Genomic DNA, 11,941 nt, shown 5'->3' with positions numbered 1-11,941 from the left:
GGTGCCAAAGTCAGCCACAAGCACGCAGCCGAGACACATGAGGGCGGCGCTAATGCAGCCGTCTTGCTGATGGACAAGGCGAAGGCCGAGCCTAGTGATAACAAACCATGTAACTATAAACCAAGTTAAACAGACCTAGTGATGACATACAGTCTAGCTAGAGTTAGCTCAATGTATATCGATGCGACGAAACAACTAAAGAGGAATATAGGGATCAAAGCATGCAATCACTTCGATCGATTCGAAACGATGATCCACTATGCTCGCCACTCGAGTGAGAGTCCATATTTGTGAATTTGGTCAGCTTAGATCGTGTGGAAATGATGCGGCGTTGCACACTTGGGTCATGATATGTCGGATCATCACCCAACGGAATGATCAAGAGAGGGCATCATATATAGAACAATTGCACTAGCTACTTAGCTAGGGCATCAACGTACATTTGCATGTGTATTACACCTGCTCTCTATGATGAGCCTTACATATTGAGTAGAACAATTAATATTCCTTTCAGAAGAACTTATGTGTGCTAGCTTCTAAATTATGTAGAGTAGTAAATTTCGTAAAACTACAAATTTAATCATAAATGAAAACTTCTATATTTCTTTGCAACCAAAAAGGAATAAAAAGAACGAAGCAACAAAAATACTTTATGAGTAGAGTTTTTTTTTATATATAGATGTTCTTAGTGATTTAAAAGCCAATGCTAAAAACAAAACTATGATGAAAAACCTTAAAATCAACTTCAAAAGTAAGCTTCAAAATCTACATTTTTGTTACAGCTGATAAGCTAATTAGCTATGGGGCTATCATAACACACCAAACTACGTATGTTTGAGGTAATTCTGGCAAGCATAAAAAGAATCTCGAGGTACAACTGGATTTATGGTAAAATTATGCACAAGCTACAAAGTTTCAATCAACTGCATCGTTTTTGCCTTTTCTAACTCGTTTGATCATTTGTCTTTTCTAGAGATATTTGTGCAAATAGAAAACATACAAGGCACGCTGAAAGGAATTTTTATAATATATCTAGTGGTACTTTTTCACTCTACTTAACTAATTATGTAATTGAATAAAAATTGTTGGTCCAAGTTTGAGAAAAAAATCAATGATGCCATATAGTATTTGAAACCAAAGGAAGAACTATTGAACAACTCACACATATTATGTACTCCCTCCGTATTTTAATGTATGACGCCATTGACTTTTTAACCAACGTTTGACTATTCGTCTTATTCAAATTTTTTATGCAAATACAAAAATACTTATGTCATGCTTAAAGAATATTTGATGATAAATCAAGTCACAATAAAATAAATGATAATTACATAAATTTTTTGAATAAGACGAAAGGTCAAACGTTTGTTAAAAAGTCAACGGCGTCATACATTAAAATACGGAGGGAGAAGAGATATGCAAATTCGAAGACAACGTTTCTGAAGAAGCTGAATTGGATTTTATCTGGACATGTCCACCTTACTTGTGAAGGTTGTCTCCGGATGTCTCTCTGTATCAACTTTATGATATATTCCTCCATGCGTATTTGATCATCAAACGTGAATAGAGTCTATTCAATAGACAGAACAATCCAAGCATTCTCTTTGTGTAGCATCATGAAAAAAAATTAATTGAATTATTGTCATTCTCATATCATGTATGTTTATCCAATCCAGCCGTGCATGTGCTCCAAAACTTAAGGAGCTCTGATTATTTTATATATAGCATGCATGCTTGCACCCTTTGTACTTGTCAAAAATAAAATAAATGAATCGCCCACCAAAGATTTAGTGAAACATAAGTTGGATTAATTATATATATATTGACCACAAGTAATTTCATAATTCAGTCCCCAAATATCACTTCCCTATTTCACTGGGTTTTTTAAAAAAATTTGTGAAACCCCTAATTCTGATCAAGAAACTCAATATTTTATATATCTTGAGGCACATGGAAAGAGGTGCAGTCTATACTTACATACACATATAATTATTGTCATGAGCATGCACTAATTGCAACTGGGAACCCCTAATCAGCTGCTGATAACGATGATTATACGATATCTTTTAGCTATCATGAAAGACATCACATAAGAACTCGTTAAAGCTTGTGAGACAAGCTCTACAATATAATGAGATACCCAGAACCAATTTCCAAGTGAAAAACAAATAATTCAGCTTAGCTAGAAAAGGGCCACACTAAAAATAAGATAGTACATATTAAGCATGTACCAGCTGGCTGTCTGGCCACTTTTAAGCTAAGCTGGAGGCAGTCAAGAGAGAGATTAGTGAGAGGCTATATTCACGAGGCGACATGCGTACAAGAACAAGATGATGGCGATGATCCACTTTGTTTTCTTTTCTGGCCATCTTTTGCAAACTTTTTTTCCCCTACTTTTTCTTCCTTTTCTTTTATCCGGGCCGGCCCTCTTTCTTGCCTGCATTACCTTTCGTAATGTGTTACAGATCCTAAGGACAAAAGCTGAGCAATTGAGCCGTGCATTAGGGTAAGAAAAAAAGGCTTAAAGCAGGGAAATTATGCCAGCCGAGGTTAGCTTTTGTGTGTAAATCTGTGTTTATATGTAGTAATTGCACATGCATGCTAACTCTGCTCTGCATGTTTGGTTATACTCCACGTACATAGGAATATGGGATTGACTGGGTTAGGTCAATTCTATATGTGTGCTCCTATGTAACAAATTATTACTAGATGACATTGTTGATTTTTTGTCACAAGTGTGATCATTCGTCTTATATATTCAAAAAATTTACGCAAGTTGTGAGTTGTTTTATCAATCAAAATACTTTAAACATGATTTATATCTTATACATTTGCACAATTTTTTTTAATAAGACGAGTAGTTAAACATGTATTTAAAGGTCAACGTCATCCTCTATTAAAAAACGAAGGGAGTATAAGCACTTCATGGTTTTTTATTGGTATTAAGAAGAGGTGAAACTAAATAGAGGATAATTGCATGATTGGTTGAAATAATAAAGTGGGTGGAGGAATTAAATGAGAGATGGTTATAATTAGTTGAGATGAGACACAGATAGAAAAATTGTATATTTTTGGATAAATTTTGAACGTCGGTAACTATATTATAATATTGAGGGGTACCACTAAAGTACTCTAGTAGTACTTAAAACGCATTTTTTACACTGAATAAAAAAATAAAGAAAAATGCTCAATTGAGAAAACACAAGATTGTCGTGCGGCTCACAAACACACCATGTTTGACAAACGCCAAGTTTATGTAACACATTTCTTTGCACCTTAAAATAAAGTGAATGACTCACTTAAACAATTTACTACAAAAACAAGTGACTAAATTATACTCATCTTACAAGTTACGGTACAATGGTACATTCACTATGGAGAAACCATCTTTACTGGATTGGCCAAAAACCACAATAGTCTTAGTTTGAATAGAAACCGGGACTAAAGATGGTTTTTGTCCCGGTTTAAAACTCTATCAGCACTGGATAATCTTTAGTCCCGATTCATTTACTATCAGAGGCTGTCAAGGGGGCGGCGATCTTTAGTCCCGGTTGGTGTTACCAATCGGGACTAAAGATTTTAGTCCCACCAACCGGTACTAAAAATCAATGTACCGTATATAATCCCTTGGACTTATCCTCCCAAACTCCTCATCTTCCTATTCCTGCTCTCTCTCTCTCTCTCTTATCCTTTTCTTTATTTTTTCTCTTCTCTCTCTTGTGCCAATCTTATCCTCTCCTTCTTCCTTTTGCTGCAGATCAAGGAGCAAGTGAGGCCGGCGGAGGGCCACGGTGGCCTGCGCACACCGGAGCCGGGAAGGCAGGCAGCCGGGCTAGGAAGGCAGCGGCCTCGCCCTCCCCTCCGCCAGATTCGGCGGGAGGGGCGGCGGCAGAGGAGCAACGGTGGCCAGACAGGAGGAAGTTTTTTTTTTTAAGGATTTGTGATGTATTTGATCTGTGTGTGATGTGAATATGTGATTTTTTTTTTAGAATTTGTGATGTAATTTTTTTAAGAATTTGTGATGTATTTGGATATGGTCGATTTGGAGATTTGGAGATGATCCCTTTTGTTCTGTGATGATCAATTTGGGGATTTCACGATTTGGAGATAATTTGGGGATGTAGTGAAATCAATATTCAAAGTTCAAAACAATGAAAAAAAGAAAAAAAAACTACCAATTGGACCTACCCTGGCTTCATTTGTAGTCCCGGTTTGTAACACCAACCGGGACTTAAAAATAGATTTTTAATCCCAGTTATTTCACTAGGGGTTATGAACCGGCATTAAAGATGGGTTGTGCAGTAGTGATTTTACTCTTACTTTAATTATTTGAACAATATATGGATCAATTGGTAGCTAATGATCCATTTCATCCCTGGTTGTACCATATATGCCGAGGACTATGCTCTGCCTCTTCTTTTGAATCGAGCACATGTTTGGCGTCCTAATTCACTAATTTAGGCACAAGACAGGTACTCATAAACATGCTCAATAAGAACTCAGAGTAATGAAAATACTCCTTGTGCAATTTCGTTGTGCATTGAACATTTGAACATATGCAGTGTACGTAGATCTCCATCAATCTTGAATCCTATTTATCATGGAGTGGTACTGGTGCATTTCTTCTTAATTAAGAGAAAAAAATACTTAATTTCTTGTGGCTATTACAAAATGAAGCTCAAAGTTTTATCAAGAACAATTGCTATATACAATATAGCCAAAAAGATGGCATCAAAAACTCAAATAGGAGCAACACACATGCAGCCAAGAAGTTATAAATCCAGCTACAAATTCTAAGGTTGATACACCCATACACAGGAGGACCTGCAAGGCTGCACCTCAGCAACAGTGCATATAATAAACTTCTGAATTTCTAACTGAACGATTCAATTCCATCAGAATCCACTGCAGCTTAGCAGCTAGCTCCGGCATGTGAGAGCTAAGCAGAATTGAACCTGTGATGTGTCTTGAGGCATCAAGGTATGGAACAGCCAAGGGGGACCCACCAGACATACAGGGGAAAAGAGAAAGATTAAAGGCAATGTTGGCATCATGAGGTTGTTTAAATCCAGTGTAGAGGGTGGCCCAGGGGCAGCCCCATGCAGACAGAAAAGGCATTCTAGGGCCAGCACCATCCACACAAGGTTTTCTATTGCACAGTCAAATAGTTTCACCGAACATTGCGAGTATTTATTTTCATGGCTTGAGAAGGCTCGAGTTATTTAAATTCCATACTATCTCCGTTCCAAGGTATAATAACTTATGGATCTAAATAAATATGTTCAGACTTATAGCCAAAATATTATAGGAGGGAGGTAGTACAATGCAAGGTTAGCTTAGAAAAAAAAAATCATAAGCATGAAAAATCAGGCTAGTACTTATGAGCACGTATCAGTTATAAAATCATCGACGTTTTGTTCGTTAATCCATTCATAATAGAATTACATCATATTAAACCATAATCATATTTCACAACTCGGACGCACCATATATTCTATTCTAGACAACAACCTTACGGTGGCCGATATTGTAGCCATTACCAATTTACCACCACCACCACCACGATCACGACCGCCCGCGACCATCATCGCCTTCGCAACCCCACCCATGGCTGCCAAAGAACCCCGAGGGAGGGGGGGGGGGGGGAGCTTTTGCCCCGTGCAAATCTACTGTCCCTCTTTCCCCAAAGGCGCACCTCTGCTCCCTCTCGTTTGCCCGGGGATGGAAGAAGAGAAAAATGAAGGTCACCTCACCTCACCAAGCTAACCGATCATGGCCGGCTTGACTCACTGACCCCATCCATGGCAATTCTTTCCCTGTTTCATGGCAGCCTTGCACTGCAGTCTGCACACTCTTGCCCCCACAAACCTATCCTCTCCCCTTTTCTTTCTCTAGATCAGATCAGATTTCAAGATCCGTGTTGGTGATGGCATTATGCCATTATGCATGGGCACAAATCAAGGCTGCAATGATAGCCGGGAAAACATGGGATGGGGAATTTAAAGCAGGCAGCAGCCAGCAGGGGATTGAATTCAGTAGAGCGAAAATTGCAGGCTTGCAGAGAGCATCAGTGCAGGAATTCGGAAGTGAAGTGAAGTTCAGTAAAGAGTTGAAGGAATGAATGAATGGATGGACAGACAGGCTGGATGTATGTATATTGTATGCATGCTTACTGCAAACCTGAATGATGATGATGATGGCATTGCAAGAACGCTTGGAGAACGGTCAGGTTTGCTTCGATTATCCCATCACATTGCTTCAAAAGAAAAATCAGGAGTGTAGCAAAACAGAGTAAGCTTCAGCCTCCAGAGAGAGCAAGAAAGCTGGGTCACCAGGAATTTTTCAGAGATGTGTAATGTGATTCAGATTCAGAGATTGTTGTAACATCTCAAATTATTTATGCAATTCAGGGAAAATAGAAGAGGAAGTAGAGTAAATAAATACTGTAGTTCTTTCAAACAGATTTGAATATGTCTTGAAATGAGAGTGGCTGGCAACATTTCAGAAGGAACTTTGCCTGGACTTGTGAACCTGAGGAGGTGAAATGCAAGTCCTGGTTCCAATGAAAGCACTCATGGACCCCCTCACACATCGGGTCTATTCACTTTAATGCTATTTTCAACCTTATCAAATTTTGTTAAAGTTGCCAAAAAAAAAGTGGCTACATTTAGTTTGCTACCAAATTTTAGTAATTATATAAGAAATCCTGCCAAAATTTTGTCAAGTTGCCAAAATTTTGACATTGCCTAAATTTGGTAAGGTTTTTTTTTGCCATCGAAGTGAACAGGTCCATCAATGATTGGAAATCGAGGCCATATGTCTAGACTGATGGTTCTGGTATACTCCCTCTGGTAAAAAAGCAGAGGGAGTATATGACTATATGAGCAGGGTAAAACTGAATGAAAAAAAAAAACGAACATTTCCATTTTCTCTACAGGGAAAGAGCTGATAATTTATCTTATATGGAGCTAAATTGAAGCAACCAACAAACTAATTTAAGAAGTATAATCATGAGCATAACTAAGGGCAGGCAGACAATTTGTTTCTGTAAGGAAGACATCAGGGGAAAAAACTAGGGAAAATTGGAACCATGACATTATAATTTTGCAAAATTTTAGATATGTCATCCTGACCCACATGTCATTGACTCATGTGAGTCCTACATGTCATTGAGATACCGATGGCATATCTCAAACTTTGCAAAATTATAATGGCATGTTTCCAAATTACCCAAAAAACAAAGGTCACATTAACGACCGGTGAGTGGTGACAGTTCTTGGCTTCTTGGCATATGCAAATATAGCAGTAAAATGTTTTTTTTTTCTAAAGAGAACACCTCAACACATGCCTAACAGGACCTTGGTATGCAATACATGCCTACAATCGGAACTAGCATTACTAGTCATGAACTCATGACAGTCTGTATAAAGAAACATCACGAAATATATTAGTCATATCAAGGTGCCATTTCTCTGAGTTAAGAAAACATCTGGATAAAAATTTTAACTAAGGATAGACAATTTGTTTGTGTAAAGGAAACATCAACAATGCACATGCCTAATTTTACTTCCAAGCAGCAAATTAACGTATCCATAATGGCTAATTTTACTTTCAGGCAGCAAATTAATGTATCCATAATATGGCTAATTTTACTGCAGCAAATTAATGATGGCATGCACACGACGGCAACTCGCGACTAAGTTTGCAATGGCATGCACGACGGCAACTCGCGCGACTAAGTTTGCAAACCATTTAACAGGCAGGTTACAGGCAAGTTAAAATGGCATTTGCTCTGTTAAAATGGCATTTGCTCATCTCGCCGTACAAATTGCAATACTCACTCAGACTCAGGTAGTAGTTTTGTGGTACTACTAATCGACTAGACAAAGGATGAATGGAATTAAGAATCAGTATTCAAGCAACGGTATATCCAATAAGTTCTACGAGTATGTACGTATGTGAAAATGCAAACCAACTTGAATGTAAGACATAAAATAATCAATAGAAAATGCACAATTAATAAACGAGACAAACGAACCAAAATGGGCATATCACTACATTATGAGATGTAAAGACGCAGGCGAGTTTATGAATTAATAAAGCTTCACAATCCAACTGAGATATAGCTTTGGGATAACGATATGTAGCAATAATTCAAACAAGGTACTGATAATATGCAAAACCTCCATATCAAGCTGGCCTACAGAAGGAACTATTACAGAAAAATAGATCATCCTGAAGACAACCAATTCTTAAAATATGAGTTCTAGCATGCAAAATTAGACTAGCTAAAGCAAAATCTCTCAAGTTCCATTCAGCAAGAGGCATCTAGGCGGAAGCTTGAATGGTCTCAGCCAGAAACGCCTTCCCAGGGGCACGCTTCGCAAGACGACCATGAGAACCAAGCAGCTGGACAAAAGCCGAAAGAAACAATATTAGGACGTGCTATCTATTGACATTATCAACTGACAATAAGATATAAAAAAACAATTGAATCATTGACCATCATAGGAAGGTAGTCCAAATTCTACTGTATATTGTGGCTGGCACAGAATGGTACAAAACTAATGAGGGAACTGATATAAACAGCAGTAACATGTAACTAAACCAACAACCAAAGTACAAATGAATCCACTCATAAATATTTTTTTACCTTAGCATTGACACCATCAGACATAATTCTGCCCTCAGCCTTCAACTTGACGTACTCCTCACGGGTGAACTTGGTGAAGCCCCTGCAAAGAGTCCAAAAAAAATGCCTCAACAAAAGTCTTAATCCAGAATTTCAAAAAGGCAATTAACATCAGGTTCAACAGCTGCACATACCACTTCCTGCTGTGGATGATCTTTTGCCGGCCAGGGAACTTGAACTTGGCACGGCGGAGTGCCTCTTCAGCATGTTTAGCATTGCTCTCCTTGCAACGAACAGAAAGAAGAACCTGACCAATGTCCACGCGAGCACAGGTACCCTGAGGCTTCCCAAAAGCACCCCTCATTCCAGTTTGGAGCCTATCAGCCCCAGCACACGAGAGCATCTTGTTGATACGAAGGACATGGAACGGGTGGACCCTGACCCTTAGGTGGAAGGCATCCTTTCCTGCATTCTTGGTCATGTACTTGTTGCAAGCAATGCGGGCAGCCTCAAGAGCTTCACTGGATACATTCTCCTTCTCCCAACTCACCAAGTGCACACAGTAGGGGAACTCATCCACGCCCTTCTTCTTCATGCCAACATCATAGATCCTGATCTTGGGGTCAGGGACACCACGGCAGTACCTTGACTTGGGGTACGGCTTGTTCTTGATCTGGCGGTAGCACCTAGCAGGCCCTGGTAAGAGAACAGCAGTGCACAAGTTAGAATAACACAACTCACATGTGGTTCATTCAAGTATACAAACTCTAATTAACAAGATAATAGGTCTAAACTAGTGACCAGCATCCAAAGATGAAAATGAAAGATATTAAGTATCTCAGTATAATCTGAGCAGGGCAATGCTTCTAGCTAAGGAAATCATGAGTACAGAATCAAAAAGAAAAGTGAAATTCAACAAATTGGCCAAAAAAGCTCAAGTAAAATGTGTATCTGCATCATACATCATAACCAGGCATATATGCATACATGACAAGTGACAACACATACATTACAAGGCATCATATAAAAATGATTGCATTATAATTTGAAATACATACAAAGGTAGCAAAGACAACAAAACAATCTTGACAATAGCAAAAACAAGAAAGAAACATGTGATGTTCGAGACAGATTCTCAGCAGATTACATTAATTATGGAGTCAATGATGCAAATTAAGCTTCAAAGATAGTCCCAAAAAGATTAAACCCTAAATAGCACATATGTGTATCACTAATAGATAATAAAAATCCTAGTTAGTCCATATCTCATCATAATTTTGAGATTGAGGGTGGTTCACAACATGAAACATTCTTAGGAATGGGAATACACCGTAAATGAAAAGTATACACATGATGTACCGTAATATAAGCCACAGAATGACAATCAAACTACATGAACGTATGCCATACACAAAATTCAACAGAAACCATTTATATCTAGTTTGTCAGATGTAAATCTACAATACTAGGACATGTAGCACCACAACAGATTGCCAAAATTACAAGATACTGTGGCATCCCAACAACGACCAATACTAACCTAACAAGTTTATACATTACATGGCGCAACAAATCACACGCCACCAAACATATCTTCTAAGAAAGCAATCCTATACATGTATATTGCTGATCCTGCAGCTCTTACACGCCCTACATAACCGATTATAGACCAAATTTAACATGTTAAACTGAACAAACCCGGAGATTTCCCGATTACTCGCCTTATAACATTCACGAAAACAAGAAAAGTCAAACCGCACACCGAGTCAACACCACCACGAGAAACAAATCCTACAATCCGCTCGATTACCCCCACCGAATTTCGCAAATCTCGCACCGAGGAGGCGCGCGCGCCACGGGATCTAAGACACGGAACTAGTTCACCGGAGCGAAACCCTAGCGCAGAGCCGAGCCAAGACACCGCGCAGCCGATCGAAGAGAGAGCAACCGTACGAGCGAGCGAGCGAGAGAGGGAGAGGGAGAGATGATGAAGGGATGTGAGAGATCGAGCGAGCGAGCGAGCTTACTTCTCCCCATGGTGGCGGCGGCGGCGGCGGCGGCGGCGGAGCCCGGAGGGCGATGGAGGCGGCGGCGAGGGGAAACCTGAGGAATGGGGGCGCTAGGGTTGGAGGGGGTGTAGCTTATATACTGCGGAGGGGGAGCAATAGGTGTGGCTGCCTGCGAAATGGGCCTGGGCTTCGGGCCGTATGGCCGCGTGGATATTGGGCCCAGTTCATAAGGCCCATAACCATAATAACGGTTCCTCAAAAAGGGCAATTCCGTAAAAGAGTGAGCTGGTAGTCCTCTTTCGCTTTCGCGAATGTCTAAAACTTGTTTTTTCGATGGTTTCTATCATGACGCAAGAGACGGTGAAATAAATTTTCTTGTATTGTGTAGCAGTTAGTCAAATTTTCGTTGAAATGATTTTTATTATTTTAAAAAAGGGGGGCATTCCTACTTTCAATATTTTCAGGGTGTTGCGCATTTGCATCAGGAATTTTGCTATGCTCCTTGCCTCCTTTCCCACCACCCTTACCCGTTGGATTCAGGACACATACGGTGAAAAAGATAAGCAGTAATAACACATTTTTTTAAGAGAATGGTCTTTTTTTAACCCAGAGACATACGGGGAAAAAGATAAGCAGCAATAACACATTTTTACCTTGTTTTAGAGAAGGTTTTTTTTAACCTAAAGACATACGGTGAAAAAGATAAGCAGCAATATCACTTTTTTTAAGAGAAGGGTTTTTTTATTTATTTTACCCGGCCTCTACGTCCAACCGAATTTTTTTAGAGAAGGATTTTTTTACCCAGAGACATACGGTGAAAAAGATAAGCAGCAATAACACTTTTTTAAGAGAAGGTTTTTTTTACCCAGAGACATATGGTGAAAAAGATAAGCAGCAATAACATTTTTTTTACCCGGCATCTACATCCAACCGGATATATGTTTGCTCTCCAGCCTCCACTTCAAAAAATACATTTTCTTAACAGAATTTTTACTGCTTGCTTAGGTCATTTGTTGTAAGCTATTTGTTAAGATTATTTCTTAAAAATACTTAATATATCCCAATATTCAAGTAAATGGTCCGTTCAATAATATAAATCAAATGGGATCTCGACTAGAGGTGGGAGTGAGATGGACATATGGGTGCGTACCAATTAACCCAATAATTTTTTTTTGAGAGGAAAACTTCATGTTTCCATTAACCCATGGACGCGGCAGAATCGCCGGTGACCAAACCCTCAACACCCGGAGGTGTACCATCCAAAGGAGATCGGTGTTTTGGGGACTGTTACATCCGATCG

At 39.2% G+C, this 11,941-nt stretch overlaps 1 protein-coding gene across 1 annotated transcript; it reads right to left on the bottom strand.

Annotated features, from left to right (window-relative positions):
• Positions 1-8,085: 8,085 nt before the first annotated feature.
• Positions 8,086-10,750, bottom strand: LOC127754215 (60S ribosomal protein L10-1). The gene is made up of 4 exons (XM_052279708.1): positions 10,660-10,750; positions 8,827-9,328; positions 8,654-8,735; positions 8,086-8,409 (listed from the first exon to the last, which is right to left on the bottom strand). Exons 1-4 carry the CDS (start codon positions 10,667-10,669, stop codon positions 8,329-8,331), a joined length of 675 nt encoding a protein of 224 aa, XP_052135668.1. The 5' UTR covers positions 10,670-10,750; the 3' UTR covers positions 8,086-8,328.
• Positions 10,751-11,941: the final 1,191 nt, after the last annotated feature.

This window comes from Oryza glaberrima, chromosome 11 (genome assembly GCF_000147395.1).
Source record: "Oryza glaberrima chromosome 11, OglaRS2, whole genome shotgun sequence".
NCBI lineage: Eukaryota > Viridiplantae > Streptophyta > Magnoliopsida > Poales > Poaceae > Oryza > Oryza glaberrima.
The sequence above is the reverse complement of the archived record's forward strand: the minus strand, read 5'-3'. Positions and strand labels throughout refer to the sequence as shown.

Coding starts and splice junctions, on each gene's coding strand:
- LOC127754215 (XM_052279708.1), bottom strand. Junction 8,736..8,826: donor ATCATCCACAGCAGGAAGTG/GTATGTGCAGCT, acceptor GACTCTTTGCAG/GGGCTTCACCAAGTTCACCC. Junction 8,410..8,653: donor CTGATGGTGTCAATGCTAAG/GTAAAAAAATAT, acceptor GCTTTTGTCCAG/CTGCTTGGTTCTCATGGTCG.